General features: G+C 39.8%; 1 protein-coding gene across 2 annotated transcripts in view; it reads right to left on the bottom strand.

The window, feature by feature from the left end:
- Positions 1-2,307: 2,307 nt before the first annotated feature.
- Positions 2,308-22,038, bottom strand: part of LOC311027009 (integrin alpha-5-like) — a 44,342-nt gene continuing 24,611 nt past the window's right edge. For both annotated transcript variants that reach the window (XM_084030756.1, XM_084030757.1), the window contains exons 19-30: positions 16,316-16,383; positions 11,717-11,867; positions 11,195-11,287; positions 10,770-10,849; positions 10,175-10,255; positions 9,942-10,047; positions 8,866-9,024; positions 8,611-8,718; positions 5,077-5,190; positions 4,331-4,432; positions 4,105-4,227; positions 2,308-3,262 (exon numbers count right to left, since the gene is read on the bottom strand). In XM_084030756.1, coding sequence (XP_083886882.1) covers positions 3,179-3,262; positions 4,105-4,227; positions 4,331-4,432; positions 5,077-5,190; positions 8,611-8,718; positions 8,866-9,024; positions 9,942-10,047; positions 10,175-10,255; positions 10,770-10,849; positions 11,195-11,287; positions 11,717-11,867; positions 16,316-16,383 — 1,269 coding nt within the window. In that variant the 3' untranslated portion in view covers positions 2,308-3,178. The remainder of the gene's footprint in view (positions 3,263-4,104; positions 4,228-4,330; positions 4,433-5,076; positions 5,191-8,610; positions 8,719-8,865; positions 9,025-9,941; positions 10,048-10,174; positions 10,256-10,769; positions 10,850-11,194; positions 11,288-11,716; positions 11,868-16,315; positions 16,384-22,038) is intronic.

Below are 22,038 nucleotides of genomic sequence, written 5' to 3'. Positions count from 1 at the left end.
GTTGCAGTTAACAAAACAAATACAGAAGAAAGATGATAAATGCACAGGGAGAACCTAGACGGTCTCAGGAGATGAGTTCAGGGCCGACATGTGAATATATAAAATGCATGAAACACTTTTAAAAATGGTGACTCGTTACAATGTTCACGGTCATAAAGAAGGAGCCGGGTTACCAGGCGGGTTATCATCGTATAATCCGCAATTAATGTGGAATTCAAAAACGAAAAAACAGTAAATCGGTTTCGGGCCGTGTATCTTTTGGTCATTCCTTTAAAAAACGTGTATTAAAAAACTTTAGTTATTTGATTTTCATTTTATCCAGTTGGTTTTCAATGGATTCCTGCTTAATTTGACACAGACTATCTGTATGTGAAATGTTATGTGATCAGCGCATGTTCTGACTAAATCTAGAAAGAGGGATCACATTTCTCCTGTATTAGCTTCTCTGCACTGGCTCCCAGTAAAATCCAGAATATCTTGAAGAGCTCATGAAACTATCCAACCAGAGCACTACACTCTCAGAATAAAGGGTTACTTGTTATTCCAAGTCTCCAAAAGTGGAGTTGGTGCCAGAGCTTTCATTCATCAAGCTCGTCTTCTGTGGAACCATCTTCGAGTTCTGGTTTGGGAGGCAGACACTGTTCCCACTTTTAAGGGTAGGCTTAAAACTTTCCTCTTTGACATCGCTTATAGTTAAGGCTGGCTCAGGTTTGACTTGGACCGGCTCTTAGTTATGCTGCTGTAGGCCTAGACTGCCGGGGGAATTATAATGACACATTGAGCCTCTCTCTCTCTCTCTCTCTCTCTCTCTCTCTCGTGCTTTCTCCTCTCTCAGGTTTCCCTGGATCTTGGTGGAACCTGATCCTGACTGCAACACCACCGTGGTCCTGTTTGGCGCTCATTGCTAGTATTATTAAAGCGGTTGACTATTGATTAAAGAAATTGGCTGTTTTTTCTCACCATTGTCGCGCTGTAAGACTTGCTCCTGGTGATGTTCCATGTTTCATTGACTGTGAAAACCAATGTGTTATGTAATGGAAATATTGTAATTTCTGCAATATGCAACCTTCTAACTTTGTAAAGTTTTGTACATCTTAAATGCTCACATCTGGTGTTAGTGGAGAACAAACAGCACCTTGTATGGTGGCCTTCGAGGTGATGTGATAACCAACTCGTTACAGATAGGACGGTTGACTCCTTTGTGGGCATCACCCTGCCAAGAAGTATATCTTTGTGCCGCACACCCAGCATGGCTCTGCATGTTGTCTCTTCTTATTGCAAGATTCAACAAAATGAAAAATCAATTAAATTGAGTTTTCTGAGAAAATTAAAGGGAAAGTCTCAAATGACATGACACTGTACAGTTTTGGATAAAATGTAAGGTCCCCATTTTTAATAAATTGAACATTTCAAATAAATGCCAATGTAATACTACTCAGCATATCTTCCATTCCAAACCAAGTCATTTATTTTTGACAAGTGATGATGGTCTTGGTGTTTCGGCCGTCTGCGGTCGTCTGATCGAATTCTTCGCTCAGCATCGTCCATGCTGATCTTCAGATTGGGTTTGGCCATGTTGCTCATTTGCCGGGTGGCGAAGCTCACACCTATTGCCTTCATGTAGTCATTGAAGTTCTCGCTGGCAGTCATATATAAATGAGAGAAACATAGAAAATACAATATTAACATAAAGTATAGCAGTGTCTTGCTATACATAGTTCTTCATATTTTCCCAAATGTTTTGTTATTATATTGCAGTATAATGCATATTTTACTTATTTACTTATTTCTTACCCAAAAGAATTGTGCTTCAGTCATCTATCCATCCATCATCAGGGTTTTCAGGGTCGCGGGGGGGGGGGTCTGGAGCCGATCCCAGCTGACGTTGGTTCAAGGCAGGGTACACCCTGGACAGGACGCCAGTCTATCACAGGGCTAACATGTAGAGACCATTCACACTCACATTCACACCTACGGGCAATTTAGAGTCATCAGTGAACCTATCCCCATCCTGCATGTCTTTGGACTGTGGGAGGAAGCCGGAGAACCCGGAGAGAACCCACGCTAACACGGGGAGAACATGCAAACTCCACACAGAAGGAACCCGAACGCGAGAACATTTTGAGAAAATGAACAAAAGATTTAGAAATTGTATTTAAAAAAACTGTAAAATACAAATATAGTACTGTGGAAACAAATTTCCTCTTGGGGTCAATAAAGTCTAAAGTATACTTGTGTTGGCAGGCACTTTACACTGGCAGTAACATATATCACCTGCAGAGGGAGGTAATGTATTAGAGTGATGCAGTTCATTCCAGATTAGTGTTTAATGTCAAATGGTGAAAAAAATCAAGTCTGAAAGAAATAAAAACAAATCTACTTGATGTTAAAAAAATGCAGTGGTTATGGCACTTTTCATTTCCAACATACACAAGCAGCACGTGTGGATAACATTGTAGGTGGGTATACAAAATTAGGCTTTATTCTGGGCCACAACACCAATGGGTCATAACACAAGGAACACATTACATACAGCACAACACAAATACCTCCCAATATGGGAGAGGAATGATTCAAGTTAAACATTGCAGTTTCATCAGGATTGTCCCGCAGACCGGACAGTACAACATTCAACAACCAAAATAGGAAAAAAGCACTGTGCCATAAATAAAGAGTGGTGTATAAATTGTACAAAAGGCAAGCATTTCAAGGAATATCCAACAGTGGGGTTGCAGACATGGCTGAGACGCACCTTGTAGAATGAAGAAACACATTAGTAGCATTAGTGCCTTTTGTTAGAGGGGCATTGTGTCTCCCTGTACTGATATGGGCGTTCCCTGTTCAACACAATATGAGGACGAAGTTCCAACAAATCCTTCCACGGGGATAAACCTTCTAAAGTGGCAAATCCTTGTTGCCGCTCTTTCTGCAGAAGCTCCATAAAACTTGCTCTGACTGTACAAATCCATGTCTAAAACAGCAGTGCATATTCAACTGCATGACCCATGTGGTTTTTCCTGCTACGTCATTTAAGTGCAGGTCCAGTGATACAGCACCCATAGCTGTCCCTTCATAAATGGGTTGTCTGCTTTTCCTTAGAAAGTTTCCTTATTTGTTTGGGAATGAGACGATAATTCCAGTTCTTTGGTACAGCTGCAGGGGAGGCTCCTTCTTGGATCTAAGCTTCAGAGGACGCCTGGGGTTTGAGCTGGGCCTTCTCCATGGTCGTACCGTACGGATCTGACCTTTTAAAGAAGCCCATCTGGAGGGAAACATGGAGGGGGAGATCATCACATACAAATCAATCTGACATACAAGTCTGCACTGTAATGGGGGTTATCTGTACAAATGAATGAGCTCACCCTCTTTCATGGGTTTTACACTCTTGTTTACATTACAAATTGTACACTTCACTTGACTGCTCTGCCAAAATAAAGTGCTGTAGGAATGACGTCATTTTGTAGGCCAACCTGGAAGTTAGCATTGTTCTGCTTCCATCGACAAAAAGCCAATGAGACTTTTATCATTTTTAGAGGGGTATTTAGAAAAATATCTTGTGATTATTTCAGACATCCAATGCTTTGCGTCTCTTGTGGTGGTTGTGCATCTTTCTTGCTCTTTCTAAGTGGACAAATGTGACTTTTCCTGTTATTTTATGCTCCTGCTTTTACTCTGTAGCACTTTGCGATTTGTACCATATAAAAGTGCGTTATAAATAAAATGTAGTATTGTTATTATTATCTCCTTCATAGTTTATGTCACTTTGTGGTCATTTTGCATATCTGCAGTGTTTTTGAGTCTCTGTGGTCTTTGTGGTAGTTTTCAGTCCCCTTTGTAGTCATTATGTGTCTCTTTGCAGTCATTTTGTGATTGATTGAAATTGATTGATTAGCATGTCTGTGTAGATGTTTTGTGACTATGTGTAGTGATTTTGCATGTTTTTTAAGTGGTTTTGTGTCTTTTGACTTTCCAACAAGAAACATTAATGATCACTTCAAACGGAGGCTCTTTGCCAGGTAGACCTGTGCCAACAAACCTCCAGATACCTGAAGAGTCCTGATATAAAATGTTAACATGCCAGCCAGTCATGTATCTGCTTGTTACCTTGTATAGTAGATATATGAGCAAGGAGAGTAATAGCAGCCCAGCCAGAATAGCCAGGATGATGATCCACACTGGAACAGGGAACGGACTGTCCGGCTTATTCCACAACACAGCCGTCACCACCTGAACAACAGGAAAAACTCAGCATTCAGATGACCCTCTGCAGATTTGTACCACATTTTACTGACATTAACATCTAAATACAAAATACTATCTGACAAAGTACCTTTTTAGATCCTGATGGCTTGAACTTGGGAGGAATAGAATAAGGCATCTTGTCCACCTTGTACTGAACAGAGCACTCCAGAACATATTGCTTATAGGCCCTCTGTGGACGAGCAAACAATCAGAAAAACAATAATTTACATTTACATTTACATTTAGGTCATTTAGCAGACGCTTTTGTCCAAAGCGACTTACAATAAGTACATTTGTCAAAAGAAGGAAACAAGGAAACCACAACGAATCATTGCCGATAAAGTAAGAGCTAAAAATAGAACAAGTGTTAGGTCCTCATCTGAGTAAACTAGTACTTCAAGAGCAACAGTGCTACGATCAGAGTGCTATAGGTAAGGTTTTTTTTTTTTTTTTTTTTTTTTCATTTATGGCCTGAAGGCTGCAAATACCTGATATTTTGTAGCACTTCTCAATATCATAAGAGTTAACTCAAACAATCCCTCAAAATAACAGATATTCACTGATTCTCCCCTAAATGTATTTTAAAACACTGTCCTGAAACCTAGGAAACCCTAGTACTATGATACTAATGTAAAGTCACTTCAGCATGACACTTAACCCAACACTAGTGCAAAAGATATCAAAAGGCATCATATTCATCATTGTTTGCAGATATTATTACAGCTAGTATGGAGAGGGTATTGACATCTGTAAGTGTTGTTTGATGCCCAACAGAGGGCAGCATAACAACACAGATTGTCTGACTGTGTTGCAGCAGCCGTCCCAGAGTCTCACCTCGATGAAGGTTTCGGCCCACAGTCTGGAGCGTAAAGTCAGGATAACGCTGGCACCTCTCTCCAGCAGGCCAACATTACACTGCAGCTGCCAACACTCCACTGCAGAACAGGTCTACGGAGGAACACACAGAGAAAATAGCATCCAGATCTATTTCTTTCCATTACCTGCTGCAGCTTCTACATAGGAATCGTGAACTGCAAAAGTACGTTTTTGAATGAGGCAAATCACTGAACATGGCATCGGACGATATGAAAATTTGATGTCATGATTATCCTGCCTAAAATAATTACAATTCACAATATTATACCGATTATTGCTAAAATATACTAAAAACTCTTAAATTAGCACTAAAACATACTGGAATCACTTTCCGTGTTGTTAAGAACATCTTATTTTATTTTTTTGTGGATCAAAAATCAGTCTCACTTCATGAAAAAAAAGGATAAATGCATCTTAAAAATGTTATTTTTGTATCCCATATTTTTTAAATCAGGCTCTATTTCTCACTTCTCTACCATAAAAGTGAGCTTTTTCAAGTCATGCGCGACAATATTTAGAATTATCCCTATGATGGAAATTCACCATGATCAATGTATTGGCAGAGTTTTTTAAATTAAAATCCTGTCTTCCCATCCTTACACTGCACAATCTCTATTTCAACGCACTTCATCCAGACTGCATCATTATTAAAATGCATCTGAAATACATAAATACCTTTACCTTCGATACGTAAAGCGGAATTTACTGCAGTTCAAATGTGCAATTTTTACTTGCATCATGTTTTCATATCACTGTGTTGCTCACAGGTTATGGAAGGATGGTACTCAGGTAATTTGTTCCCTAAGTTTGTCCTTAAGACTGCACTTTATCCCAGACTTGGCACAGGGATACGTATGTTGCCTGGGAGGAGGCTTTAAGACTAAATCTAGGGAATTAACGTCTCCTGTGTGCAGTAAACGCCACAGATTACTGCACATGATTGCCTGCAGTCTGCAAGGTGTGCTCTGTTTTGTGTCTCTGGCTATTTCTTTCAAAGAGTGGAGGATGGAGGTTTGTAACATGTTGCCCATGTGGTTGGATTCTCCAATTTTAAAGATGGTTCATTTGTATACCATAAAAGATTAGCTTTCAAACGTTACAGTCAGAGATGCAGAGAAAGGAACAGTGAATCACAAACCTAATTAACGTCATCTTGTTAACAATTACAGCAAGCAGTGGGAGATGCTGACCAGAGCTCATTATATCTATTCCCATTTCCTCTGTTGAAAGACATAATAATCTCATTATAATTCAAATTCAGAGGACAGCGCTAGCTCTTCCTTCTTGGACCATTTAGGTTTGAATGAGCTACATGAATGTGCAGTGCCCACACGCGACTGAAAGGAAGAGAAAGTCTCATAACGCTTCAGTAAAGAGCCACAAACTAATGAAAACACACTCCCATAAGAAACCCAGTGGAACTCAACACCCAAAACAAGAGCCATCGACTCAATTTAAGAGGCTCTGTTGTGGTGTTTTTGGAGAGAGTGTCGTCCCCATGATTCCCCCCACATGCTGAGTTAAGGAGGAAAGAGAAGGAGAAAAACAAACACCTCCTGAGGTCTTTATGGGACACATGCAGTCAACTCTCCTATCCTGATGAGGAACAACTGTTAGAAAAGGAAATTCGAAAAAAACGGGTGAATCCACCCAAAATGGGTTATTTGGTCGGTTAACACTTCTAAATTGGCCGCCATCAAGTGAAACAAAACTCTCGTAAAAATACTGAGAGCGGTTGGAAAACACATCAGCCATGTTTGCTTCTACATATTTTTATGAACAAGTTAAAGCTTATTAGTTAGCTTAGTGTATTCGACGGAAACGCGCTTAATTATCATAAAGTTTGCTTAAAATTTGCTTTGACAATGGATTGGAAACTCGACTGTTGTTGCCTTAGCTAAGCTAACGATACAACTATTTCTGAAATTCATATCAATCTTCTCTTGTTTGGTATGAAAGAGTAAATCTTAGGCATGCAACCAAGGGTGGTTCCACTCAAAGTTTCTGAATGCAGAGAGAAAGTGATAGATGGCCTCAAGTTCCAGTCAGGATCTAGAGTACATCATAGTACAGAGACAGCTCTGGTGAAAATCACAAATGACCTTCTAATTGCTTCTGACAAAGGACTGGTTTCTGTACTTGTTCTGCTAGATCTTGATGCTGCGTTTGACACCATTAACCATGAGATTCTAATATGTAGACTGGAAAAATTAATTGGCATCAGAGGAACCGCATTAAGCTGGTTTAAGTCCTATTTATCCAATCAATCTCAGTTTGTGCATGTCAATGAAAAATCCTCCAGGCACACTGAAGTTAAATACGGTGTTCCTCAAGGTTCTGTGCTCGGACCAATTCTTTTAAACTTAATAATGCTTCCTTTAGGCAATATCCTTAGAAGACACTCCTTCCATTGTTATGCAGATGATACTCAATTATATGTATCACTCAAGCCTGAAGAAACCAATAAGCTAGTTAAACTCCAGATGATGACATAAAATCCTGGATGACCTGCAATTTCCTGATGTTAAACAGATGAAACAGAAGTTGTTGTACTTGGGCCTAAACTTCTCCAAAGCTTGCTGTCTAAAGATATACCTATGGGATTGCCATCGCCTCAAATACTACCGTCTTTCACCTGCATAACATTACTAAAATTAGGCCAATGCTGTCTCAAAAAGATGCAGAAAAATCGGCTGCGTATGTGCGTATGTTCGTACATGGCATGGTTGGGATGGATCCATCTCGACATCGCTGTGCCTGCTGCCATGGACTACTACTGTTGATACTATTGCTTCTGTTAATAACACCACTGATGTTAATGCTACTACTACTATACTACTACCAACACCAGATGCAGTTGGAACCCAAGGGCCTGGGCTGCACAATATTTTTACCTAAAAGCCTATTAAGGCAGGTTTTTCTCGCCACTGTCGCTGTAACGCTTGCCCCTGGGTGATGTTGGGACTTTGAATTTGTATTGACTCTGGAAATCTTGAGCGTATTCTAGTCCTGCTCAATGTGTTAAGTGTCCTGAGATGACTTCTGTTGTGATATGACACGATAAATAAAATTGAATTGAAATTGAATTCAAGCAATGTCACTTGAGTGAGCATTGGTTGGGGCTGAATTTGAAGGTGTGGTACTTCAAAACCTTAGCCCCATCCTTATCTCTGCTTGAGGCTAGATGCTACATTAGCCGCGAGTAGCAAAACACAACCAAATCTTTGACTGAACGTCCGGTGGTCATATTGCATTCTTGGTAATGTAGGGACCAGGTTTTACGAGGATGAAGAATGTGTGGAATAAAAAATATGATATCTCTAGTTTCGCTGCATCAATTTTGACACATTTTGTTACGTTTATTCGGAGCACCATGCTGGAGTATATGTGTTTGCACCTGCAAATAAACTGTATCCATGGATACACATGGAGCAGTAATGAAAGATATTTTCAGTTTCAACAGTACTCCCTATTGTTTCCATTTTGCCTTACCAGGTTTCCTTGTTCAGATAAAAGATCTCTGTACACATCCCTCCTCCGGATGTGGTGCTCAGTGCTGGATTTCAGTGACGTGGGCCCCTCTGCTGCCTGAGTCTGGAGCTGCATACACAAGGACAATGACAGAGTCATTAACAGATACAATCACATTTTCACGGCCAGGAATAAATCAAGGTTAATGGTCTCGCCATGCCAACAAAGGAGTGTTTGTGCATGTGTGTGTGTGTGTGTGCGTGTGTGTGTCCTCACCTTGAGTTTCAGTGCATTGAAGGTGTGTTTGGAGGAGCAGCTGAGAGGCCCTTCAAGGACCATCTCCACAGGGTAGAGCAGCTCGTGGCTGTGAGCCCTCAGAGGACATCTCACCTCTAATGTGGACTGGCTGACCACACTGGGACCATTATTCACCAACTAAAACAGAGAGATGGAGTTTGATTTGGCTTTCTTTGCTGCTTTTGCAAATGCCTGCTTAAGAGACACAGAGGGCTTTTGGGGGTGAAATGAATGGTTGCAGTCACATTACACGTCCTGATGTAGGTTATATAAAGATTAATACAAAAGTTATTGGGGTTGGAGAGGGGTTGAGGCTCATATTTGGTTTTATAAAAAAGCAAGACCTATTATTATTATTATCATTATTGTTTTATTGTCATTATTTGTATCATTATTGTTGTTATTATTATTATAATTATTATTATTTTTAATTATTATTATATATTAGTAATTATATAATTAAATATATAAATAAACCAATCATTTGTGTTTGTGTTTAAGAATCAATTTTTTCTCATAATTCTGAAATGTTCATAATAAATAATGTGGTTGAAAGAACATTTTAAAGGGGTTTGTTTTTATTTTATATTAGACATTTTGTTTCATAATGACATTTTTATTTAACACTTATTTCATGTTACTTTTTATTTCAGAATGTTACTATTCATGTCACTGCCCCCACATCTCCCAGCTAATAGCTACATACCATATATTTAGCTCCAGATGTATTATGCTTCTCAGTATAGACATTTTGGTCTGACTGATAGCTTAGACGGAAATACAGCCCTGTTACAGAGACCTCTGCATATGTCAACATGAAAGGCACAATTTTTATGTAATTATTTGATCTCTTTTTTAATATAATACAATATAACAAGGGAAATTGAAATATAATCTAAATATGGGGTGAGGAAAAATAAATAAAATATCTCTGTTTTCCCCAAAACAGATAAAACTCTTTCTTCAGCAAAAATAAAATCTCCATACACAATAATTAGATTGTTGGTAGAGGCCCGACAGAAATGTGAGTCAACCCGTGTTTTAATGGACTGTACCTCATAAACCTGCTGAAGCTCCGGGCCGATGTCCTTCTCCTCCCTCAAACTCTGACTAACCCTCCAGTTGGGAGGAGGAAAGATGACTTTGTCTGGGCGAGAAACGCTACAACAGAAAAACACTGAGGTTCAGACTTTTTTTGGCAGCTCGCTTGGCAGGACTCTAAATGATAAGATTGATTATATAATGCTGATGTAATGACGTAGTGGAAGAGTTGGCAATGAATCCTCACCCTTGCAGAATAACATCAGCCACAGCAGCCACCTCCAGCTCATACAGCACCACCTCACTCTCTGAGTTGTTTGCATTTTTACTACAAACGACAGACAAAAGAGTTATTAGTAACAGTTACTCATCGCCTGGCAAAACAGTATAACCTAAATAAAAATTCTAATGAACAATTATGTCAAGATAAAATTCATTTTGGAATTATTTTTAACAGAAAATAAAAAACATTGACTCCGAAAAAATACACATATAAATGTAAAAACAAAAAGCACAACCCTGATTAAAAATGTAATAAAACCAAATAATTAAAAAAAAAATGCCCTGACTTATAATACAAAACCATTTTTTACCTTTCAGGTAGGTCATTATTTCCTAAACTGACCATGTAATCATTTTGATGGATACTGGTATAATGTAAAAAAAAAAAAAAAAAAAAAATTCAAAAGGGGTCTTAACTACATGCAAATTGAATGCGTGTAGTTATACAAAATGTATAATACTGTCATTCTGACTGAAAACGTTTTTTTTCACAGTGATTTCATGTATATGAACAAATGCTGTTTTATCACCATACAGCACGGGACTGAAAAGTGACCTACCTTCGTATCTGGAGCTCAAACTGTACAGTATTGTGAGTGTCCTTTAGTCTGGGCACAGTGAACCGAAGGCCGGCCCACAACTAGGAAATAACCCACAGAGAATGTATACAATTATTCAATGAACATGAGAATTAATAATAAAAAATAAAAAAAATTTGATTTGAAAAAATAGCCTTGAAGTCCAGATGATTGTATTGGTGTAATTAAAAGTTGACAAGCAGTTTAAATAATCAAACAGAGACTGGGCTCATATTCTGGTCTGCGATATTTTCCTTACATGAGTTTGATTCATGTTTTGTATGTTTTATCAGGTCAACTGAAAAAGGTTTGGAGTTTGTATATGAATTACTCGATGCCGGAACAACTTGACTTGACTTAATTGTACTGAGACACAAAAACAACATGTGGGCTTTGTTGGATCTTACACTGGTAGCAGACTTCATGGGGTTTCCCAGATCACACACCAGATAGCGGGTCTGGTTTTCTGCCTCGTAGCTGCACGTCAGCTGAGTCCAGCTCTGGAGACGACACAAAAACATCAAACCTTGTCAACTCCGTCACAAGGATAACAGGACGACTAAAGACATAAATGAAAATAGTGTGGTGTCTGGTCTTTTTAAAAAGACACATTTTTATGTTTTTGTGTGGTTTTTAGGATGTTTACTGCCACAAGATTCCTGTTTTGTTTGAGTCTTTTTTTCTTAAACTTTGTTTTTACTCTGCTGGGATACGGGTGGGAATGTACACAATGTGGGATTTACACATCCGTTGCTGTTCAGCACTGCATTCAAGTGCTGCTTTGTTGGAAAGGAAAAATCAAATGATGGGCAAACATGCTGTGCATTGTTACGAAAGCAGAGATGCGTAATTTGTACTTAAGCTGTAAAGTAGTAGTAGTTCAGTAATAAAGAAATGATAGGGGAACAGTTAACGGTTGTCTGCCTCACCACATTTTTGCGTGCGATGCCGCTGTAATCAGCCTCTGGGGGAAGCACCACATAGAGCTCTGCCTCGTACGCCCCTCCCTCTCCCTCATTCCTGGCGTTGAACGTCAGGCTCAAGGAGTTTTCATCACCCAGGTAGACCTCAGCTCTGTCTCTGTGGGAGGAGAACCACAAGCACGGTTGCAACAAGGTTGTTGTCAGAAACAGTGGAAGGAGTGTGCCCTGTTAAGCATGTCCATGTGCACATTGCAGTAACTTCTGCATAATGAATGTTAGATTACAGGACAATGAAACACATAAACGAAAATAGTGTGCCGTCTGGTTTTTTTTAATGACACATCTCTACACGTTCTGGTGCAGCTTTTATGACATGGATTGTGATGTTTTCCACCACAACATGATTCTTGTTTTCTTTGGGTTTTTTTTTATTATTATACTATTATTATACTCCTATTCTGCTCCGATTCTGGTGGAAAAAGTAAACACCGTTGGCTGCGTTAGCACTTGCCGTTGCTTTGACTGTGCTGTTAGCAACGTTAGCTGCAAGCCGCCGGCTCAGCCATCACCATGTTGAGAGGCAATACAAATACTCCCAATCTTGTTTAGAGCACCTTTAAAATAATTCTGTAACTTCAAATTAAGTCAACGTGTTGACTTTTGATTTCACTACGGGTCATGAACAACGGTCTCATGGGTGAAAGTCCTGTGTTTGTCTGACCCATCCAGTCATACCCACATTGATAAACACGTTCATGTCCTCCACTGGTTGAATTTACATAACTTCTCTTAACATGCCACCATAAGTGCATCAGGTTAAAATTGGTCAGCACTACTTTGTCTTTATTGCTAATTAGTAAATCTAAGTATACTAACACGCTAAACTAAGAAGGTTAACACGGCAAAATATATCTGCTAAACTTATTGTCATGGCGAGCATGCTGATATTCGTGTTCAGCTGAGAGCAACACCATGTGTAAGTAGCTAAAGCCTCACAGAGCCTCTGACTCAGACTTTTTTAAAGAGGTATTTCCCATGAGTCTTTATTGTACAGCTATATTTTTTTCAGTCGTGAAAAGCCCATTTATCTACTGCAATCAAAATGACCTAAAATAGCAGCTTCCATTTACAGTCCCTGTTTACTGGCACAGTTAAGTTTGTGCTACCTCTGCTGCTCTGTTCATTTGAAGTGACTCTGAGCAGGGCACGACCAAAATGCCCAAGAAGCAATTGTAAAACTTAATGAAAAGCAGCGACGTGAAGTCTTTACAGACAATGCATCTCTGTTTCAGACGGTCCCCAAAGGCCATTTTGCCGTGAGTATATCTGCCCGTGACTGACCTGGGAAATGACCCAAATCTGATCACTGTGATTTGTCTCAGGAAGCCGACCCCCACCTCATTCCGCACGTTCACACTGACGCCCCTGTGTGCAAACACACTTTCAGTGAGTGATAAATCCTCTCGACACTCTCCAGCTCCCACTCCAGCCCTCCCCCAGCAGCTCAACGTTTTGGTAGTAAATTCATTTCTATTGGGCAGAAAGAGGAGGAAAGGAGTCTGGTTGAGGGTCAGAATCCGGGTTCTTCTTTCATTTCTTCCCCTCCCCTCCCCCCGTCTTCAGAGGGTCTGGACGCAGTGACCCCTTGCGAGGTAAGACAACCACCAGATGATTTTAATTATGCCCCGGGCAAGTTTAGCGAATGCAGAGGAAGCAACACTGATACCCTAACACCAACACTGAGCAGATGCTGAGAACAGACAGAAATCTGCAGCCCATTGTCGAGAAGTTAACGACTCCAAGTTTCATTGTTTAAGAAAGTACAACAATGGACCATGAAGCTCATTAAGGCATAATTGAAGCCGCAAGTCGAACACCAGTGTCATCCCAGCGTAGCAAGAAAAAAACACTGTGTCTTGTAGCATGTCAGTGAAGTGAAATTCTTTTAGTGAAAGTGCTGAATCATTGGAGTCGTGTCCCGTGGCAACAAATGCCGGTCTTTGAGTTTTCGTGGGAGACTTTTCGCACTGATTGTATTTCTGCAGCTAAGAGAAATCACATGGCCATGTAATGCAAAACACTCCCTATGCTGGCTCGGAGGAGAGAGAGAGTGTGTGTGTTTGTGTGTGTGCGTGTGTGTGTGTGTCTGCTTTGTGAATGGTCTAAGACATTGTACAAAATTTGGATCACGTCAACTCACAAACAAAGACACCTTAGTTCATTAATCATCATTAAATATCATGCGTGAATCTTCCCTCTATACCTTTACTCTAGTGAAGGCATGTTTAACATCATCTCATCATTTATGTCTCACATGCTCTGAGTCACAGAATCATGTTTATTCCTTTGAAATCTTTCCCCAAACTCTCCCTGCATTAGGCAACCATAGCAATAATACTTATGCTTCTTTGATTGATACTAGTGTTTCTCATTAAAAACACAATGTATTTATCCCTGAGGCTTTAAAATATGTTTCAATGCATTGACTTCCCCATAAAACTTCTGAAAAGCTGACTTCTCATATTCTTAAGCCTGCATAGATTTATTGTGCAAGCCACAATGGTAAGTGGAATAACATGGAACCATCAGCAGAAACGTTTATCGTGTCGACCATGTGCTAACGTGCATGAACATACCTCCTGACGCATACATTCAAATCCGTCTAAAACTGCAGCAGATCACTGGTCAAAACTTCACAGTTAAATAACATTTGAAGATTTCCACCCAGCCTTCTTTTATCCTTTGGTAAGGGTCATAGTATGAGTGCAATAATGCACTCGGAGATGTCCTGATATAGAAAATAATGGAAACGCCTGTGAAGGAAAATTGTGTTGTAATGTTTTTCATTGGGAACATTGAAAAACTGAACCCAGGGCCCACTGCACCAGCGTGAGGTCTGACAATGGCTCTGAGGATTTCATCCCGCTACCTAACAGCAGTCAGGGAAGCGTTGGCTAGACATGAAGGTCTTTGTGACCCTCCAAGGATTTACCATCACTGACTTACTGATGTACTGATCATGCTGGATGATTACAGATTATGACAAACCTACAAATAAGTATGACTTTCTTGATTTGCTAAGTTATCTTTGAAAATGACAAACATATGTTTAATTCATGGTACAATTCAAATGGGACCAAAACATGATTTGCCTCTCACCGTTGACTACCATCCACCTCTGATAAGGTGATGTAAAGCTGGTTCCCTAAACAAGGGTCAAGCAGAGACCTGAATCCCAAACAGGGTTCTGTGTCTGTCAGATATGAGGATACTATCATATCAGCGATGCAATAATGTGATACACAGATTATAGGGCAGGGAGATTCCTTTGAAATAGCATTACTATATTCTCATTAAATTACGACTTTTCACAATATTACAACTTCTCAGACATATGTGGGATATGTTTTGAAGGTTTTGAACAAGGGCAGAAAACTTACTGAAACAAAAGAGTAAATCATGTCCCCATGTGTGCTGACTCAGCATCGAAAGCATTAAACGAGAAGAGTTGATCTACAGGAGAATGAATATTTAAAAGAAATGGAGACTGACTGAGAGTCTTACTGCATTATATTAATATTTTAAATTGTCACTTGTTGCCTACATTTCATGTTTTCCTTTAAGTAAATATATTTATACCATACATTGGTCTATAAAGAATTACCAAAATGCAGGAAAAGAAGCGTTTGATGCTCAGGGCAACAGGCAACATTAGAGAAACCAGCAAGAGTAAGCAAGTTTTTAAAAATGATCCCACTGAAAAACCCAACCCAGTGTCGCCAACTCATTTAGAATTAAAGTATCGAGCAGCGCTAGCTCCAAAAGATTCTCGTGAGAAAGTCGGCATCACTAACAGATCCCCTTTTTAGTTTTAAGGTATCGACTTCATTCTCAGTTGGATCAGGCGGCTGTTTTCACTGTACTTCACCAGCACCAAATGGCACATGGACAAACTTAGCAACTACCGAGTGAACACACTGAACATTTAGCAACTAAAGAGGCAGATATGTCCCTCAACAGTTGGTGGAGACCAAAAACAGAGCTAAAAGGCAAGTCAATATTGGACTTACATTCATTTGGTGTGGAGAAACATGCCTCCTTATGAATAATCTGCTGAAGGTTTAAATAAGCAACTGTTTGGTGACACTTTAACAATATGAACTTAATTTCAAGTTCACAGCTCGTTCTGCTTCTCAAAAGTGGTCAAATTACACAATTAATACTGCTTTGAATAGTATGGCCTGTGCTGCTGTGGTGTTGATTTTTTTTTTTTTTTTGGTATGTGGTTCCTGTAAGTGGTGCTGTTTACTTTGTCTGTTCAGCCAAGACTGCAACTGCTGATCATGCTAACTCGGCAGTTGGGTTTTTTTCTGTTCATTCCACAATAACCAGAAACATAAAATGCATCACTTGAAGTGCAGCAGACGAAAGACCATCCAGACACACTGAATGTTTCACACGGCAAATATAAGAGCCCCTCGTAATAAGTTGAATTTCTTCTCTATTTTATCGTTCGCAGACGGAAAAATACTGAGGCAGATTAGCAAAGCATCAAGTTGTGTTTGTTGAATCGGGTAAAGCAATAGAACCGTGCTTTCCTCTCACCCATAAACAGCCAGCTTGAGGTCAGGGACGCAGATGTTGTCCTCTCCACAATCGAGTTGAATCTGGGCCTGGGAAAGACAGGAGGATATGGATAAATGGGAAGGGGTTGGGAGCGAGGGATGGTTATGATGGATGAAAAAGAGAGAGGTATCTAGGGAACAAGTCCAAAGGTATGTAGAGAGAAAAGCTTTTGAGGAAGTGGATGTTTACAGAAGCCACGGCGCTAGATTCATGATTTAATGAAAGGATAAGTGAGGATATAGAGTACACATCTCCTCCATATATGCAGAAAACTCCAACAATATTTGCACCGAGCAGACGCCAAGAGAGTGTGTGTGTGTGAATGCAGCATCCTTTCATGCAGGATAAAAGTAACGTGCGATTTACATGTGGGAACAGGAAGAACAGAGAAAACATGGTGGAGGTTTAGGGGGAATGAAAGGATGAAGCTATTTCACCCAAACAAGTATTACATTTTTGCGGAAAAAGCCTTGATCACAAAGAGTGAAAACCTCTCATTTAAAAGAGAATTGGGCTTAATCTGCTCTTTAGTGCTTCGTGACAGAACACTTCTAAAAACCACAGTAGAAGATAAATGTGATTTGATTTGGAGGCATTGTTTTGTTTTGTTTTTCTTCTTCCAGTTTGTCCCTTCAGATCTTTGCTTTTCTCCATTTCTACCATGTAGCTCCATAGTGTCACTGGTGCCATATCCTCATCTATCCAACATATGGGAAACATTAGACTCCCAAAGAATGCTACAGAGAGAAGAGAATCGGCCTGGCAATGGTTAACGGTGTCTCAATGGAGATTCCTCATTCAAGTCCATGGTTTTACATCCACCCGGGACTGGAGGGGCTATCGTTCATTTAACACCAAACAGACAGGATCACACAAGCTCTGTAATAGACTTAAGATCAAGTGATGACTCCCAACTTATCTTCCCTCCCTTCGAACCATTTTCATCTCTCTTTCACTTTCATCTCTTCATCTTCCCATATGTTTGATCCATGTTTGCTTCCAGCTCTTAAAGGAATACACCCCATGGTTGGCCTGTGGGTCAACTTCAAGAAATGATGAAAACACAGGCCTCAAAATCTTTCTGGTAGACCACTGATGACTATAGCATTGCATTTTTAAATGTGTAAAATGTCCAGAATAGTTAGATATATACAGTGCTTGAGAATGGCTTTATCAATGTCATTAACTTAATAAAGAGCCTGTACTGTGCTGTGTGAAAGTCATGCATCTAATTTTAAACTTTCAAGAAGAATTGGTGTCAAATTAGGTCACATCTGGCAGAATAACATCGGACTACATTCAGCTACATTCATGGAGGGAAATCCCAGGATTCCTGGCAAAGACTGCCGGAAAAGTCATAATTTCAAATCAGTGGAAAAACCTTCAAAACCAATGGGTGTGCAATTTGAATCATGTGCAGCGAGGCCCACTCTGCCAGCAACAATAATAACTACCATGTAGACAGGCAATTACAGAGCGTAAATACATTAAATGGTTCTTTGGGGAAACCATTCATAGTGTGAATAATCGAATAAGACATTATGAAAATCTTAAGCAGTTTAATGTCATTTGTAGGTGTGGTCAGACTTGTTGCCTGTTGCACTGTGACCACACCCAGCAATGATTTAACATTACACTGCACCGCATTGTCACATCAACAATAATATAAATAAACAGCTTAGTAGCAGCAAAACTGTAGTTGTGTCCCGAATTCACTACTTTCACTTATTCACTGCTCACTATATAGTCCACTAAAAACTTTGCTTCTGCAATTTGAGGTTAACTTTAACAGTGTTAAAATAATGTTAGTAGGTAGAGAAGTAGCAACGGTAGCCAGGCTGTAGTAGCGACACAGTGGTGTCACAAGGTAGCCCCGCCTTAAATCATACCCTGCTTTATGATATATTTTAATCTAAATTGGATCATAATTTACTAAATGAACATCATGCTGTATTGAAGAAGACTTGAAACTAGCGATTGAGACTTTAAATATTATCAATATTTGCTGATATACTAAATCAAATGAGAAGTAGCGTCATTTTCTCATAGACTTCCATACAAAACGTCTTTTTCCAACCAGAGGAGTCGCCACCTGATGGCCAGTAGAGAGAATGTTTAATGCACTTCAGCGTTGCTTTCATAGCATTTTGATAAAAGGCAACTCAACAAAAAAGTGTACAATATGTATTTATTACAACATATTATGCTCTTATTTCTCATGGATAGTTACCCAGCTGCCGATGATCTGGCACGCTTTTATTGTGCGACAGCTGTAATGTAATTAACAGTGAAGAGTCAATGACCTGAGTAGTGTTCAAAGTGGGGCTTTTTTTCAGTTTGCAAATGAGCTCAACATCTACATAGAACTCCCTTAATAGTAGTGATTGGAATCATCAGTCACCTCAGGATTCGATGGATTCAGAGGGTCATGATTTGATTATTAAACGATTCTCGATGGATCACGATGCATCAATGGATCTATTTTGGATTTAAATATAATGAGAATTCAAAGACTTAAAATCTTTCAAACCAATTTTGTATGATACAGATGATGTGCTATACTACTGATATAAAATGTGGAAAGATTTAAAAAATGCAGAATCATTGAACAAAGCATCGCGATGCATCATAGAATCTATTATTTCTCCCACTTCTACTTAATAGTGAGTAGGGAGTAGTGAGTGAGTGATTTCGGACACAACCAATGATTTTCATCTTATTTTCCTACAATCCTTTCTAATACCGTATTGGAAGAATTCAAATCCAATTCATGTAAATGCGTGCAGAAGGGAGGGACTGAAAAATATTGAACACCAAATTGTCAGCGTAGACCTGGGGCCTGTTTCACAAAGCAGGTTCAACAAACTCTGAACCTAACCCTGAACTCTGAGTTGACCAACTCTGAGATGGGCAACTCGTTTTCGGTTTCAGAACAGCGGTTTTTAATTAGTTCAGTCAACTCTGAGTATGTAAACTCTGAGTTACGCGCGTGCCTGCCGACTCTATAAAGCCATCATCAATGGAGCTCCGATACTACGATTCACCATGGCAACGGGGAGAGCGTCATTAGATATTACCGAGTGTTTATGTAGAAAACAAGCTCATCCTGAGAAAGCGGAGCAACGTAACTGCAGCAAAGTAGCGATAGTTAGCGTGGCAGACAATTACTGCCCGATCTAATGTGTATAACTGAATGAAACAGTCTATTGATCTAAAGGTAATAAGTCTTTATTTTCAGACTTGAACAGCGACACTGTGGTGTAATGGTTAGCAACGCTGCCCACGGCGCAGGCGACAGAGGTTCAATTCCCATAGTTCACAAAGTAGCGCACTGAATGAATGATCATTTTCATTGGGTGTAATCCCAATCCCAGTTTAAAATTAAGCATAAGAATATTGCGCAAATACGTTGACTAAGGCATATGATTTTAATCATATTTCACTTAAACAGTAACTATAAGCAGGTATTTCAACACAGAAATGTACTTAAACATTTCATAAATCTCCCGTTCGCAAAAACACTACCTCCGCAAAGAATCTGGTTGCGGATTATGTCCGCAATATGAAATGTTGAAAATGTCGGAGAATATTGTTTAGATAATATCTAATGTGATTGGAAGGAAAGGTAATCAAAATTATCTCCCGACGCAAAGCTGCTAGAATCACTTTTATTTCCATATCGATTAGGTTGGAAAGGATGGCACATTTATTTCAGAGTTGGTTCAGATTCCGGAAAAAGGTGGAGACATGTAGGAGAAACTCAGGGTTTGTTGAAGCAAATCTGCTAGCGAGCAGGTTAGGTTCACGGAGTATGTTACCCGGGTAACTGACTCAGATTGCTGAACTGGCTTTGTGAAACCAAAAAAACAGAGTTTCCCTCATCTCAGGGTTAACTAACTCAAGGTTTTCACTAAACCTGCTTTGTGAAACGGACCCCTGGTGTCACACCACACAATGTAAACTGAGTATTTGTAGGAAGCATCGGGGCCCATAGTCTACTGGGAACATCGCTGAATCTAACCAAACAATGGATGAGAAGCCTGTTTTCACATACGGAGAAGGTAGAAAAACAACAGATGATATTGTTGCCTTTAAGGGTTCTAGCCTGAAAAAAGGTTGGTGTGTTCTGTTAAAAACATGTACACACTCACGCGCCCACATCACACACCACTTCACCTTATATCACTCACATAAACATGTGCACATTTTCAGACTCTGGTTCTTGCCTGGTGGAGGAGACCACTGGCAACATACATAAACAAACCACAACCAGATGTGTTGAGAGCTGAGTGCTGCCGCACCCAAACAGAGCTGTCAGTCCTCCCTCTGTGCTTTTGCAGAGCCATGACTCGCCAGTCCTCCATAAACCCTCCAACTCGCCTTATAGGAAACGCTACCAATGGAGACCAGAGTGCAGTAATCAGCTCGCGCTCTACCGGGTCTGACCCTGAACCTCTAACCATATGGAGCTCGGCACTATAAAGGGGCCTTACATTTGATGTCAATTTTAAAATGGCGGCCCGTAACCTCCGTCTGTGCCATTCAAATAAATTGCTGCATGCAGAATGTAAACAGTGGAAGACGTGCTGTGGCGTGGAGGGTGAAGGTAAACCTGGAGAGCAGGCCTACAGAGAACTTCTATATGCAAACACCACTTGTACAGGTTTTTTTTTGTTTGGTAATGATTTTTGAAAATGTTCGTCGTGCCATCTGTCACGCTCTCTCTCCTCTGGTAATGCTTGTGGTGACTATCTGTTTAGTTCAAAACACGCGAGGCGTGTGGCCATATAAGTGGTGTGGTCTTGATGTTCAGTGTGGTAATGTAATATATAGACACAACTCAACACAGTGCTGAACTCCCAAGAAGAACTGAAACAGAACAGCACTTCTTTGTTGGATATTTAGCAAAGATTTTCAACCTGGATATTTCTCTGACATGCATTTATTTCACATGATGTTCAAGCAGCATACACTGTAAACAATACACTTGAGTAACTGAAATTAAAAAAACAGTATAACTCAACTTGAAGCTAACCTTTCCTTTTACCTACCTACCAGTGCTACTGACCTAGCCAAACTTGAACTTTTCATTTAATGCAGATTTTTATTATAAACTTTCACCACATTAAAGAGATCCTAAAGATCTCGGTTTCTTTCTCTTTGGCGGCACCTATGGCAATAAGCAGTATTGCAGTTGTGTTTAATCCAAATGTTGTTGCCTGTATGACATCACTTGCAACCTACAGTTTAGGAAGTGAAACTGGAAGTCTGCCATAAACTTGCATTTTCTCTGCTGGCCATCAGGGGGCGACTCATCTGGTTGCAAAAGAAGTCCAATTGCATGGACGAGAAAATGATCCTACTACTCACTTGATTTATTATCTCGGTAAACATTGTAAACATGAGTTTATGGTTTCGATCTCTAGTTTCAAGTCTTAAAAATAGTAAATTATGGTCCATTTAGAGTAAATTAGTTCAGTCTATCCTTCAGGGTGTGGCTAACTTGTAATTGACAGGCCGCTACCATTGCCTTGGTACCATCGCTACCTACATCGACTTTAACACTTAGCTGTAAAATTGACCTCAAAATCATGGAAGCTTACTTCGTTAACAGATTTGCACAAGAAGCCAGCTCACCTAAATGAAACAGGGCCATAATTAATGTGTTTAGGTAGGTAGTTTTGGGCATCGGATTAAAATAC

The sequence above is a fragment of the Eutrigla gurnardus genome, assembly GCF_963514095.1.
Source record: "Eutrigla gurnardus genome assembly, chromosome: 2".
NCBI classification, from domain to species: domain Eukaryota; kingdom Metazoa; phylum Chordata; class Actinopteri; order Perciformes; family Triglidae; genus Eutrigla; species Eutrigla gurnardus.
Note: the sequence above shows the minus strand (reverse complement) of the source record. Positions and strands in the feature narration are given on the sequence as shown.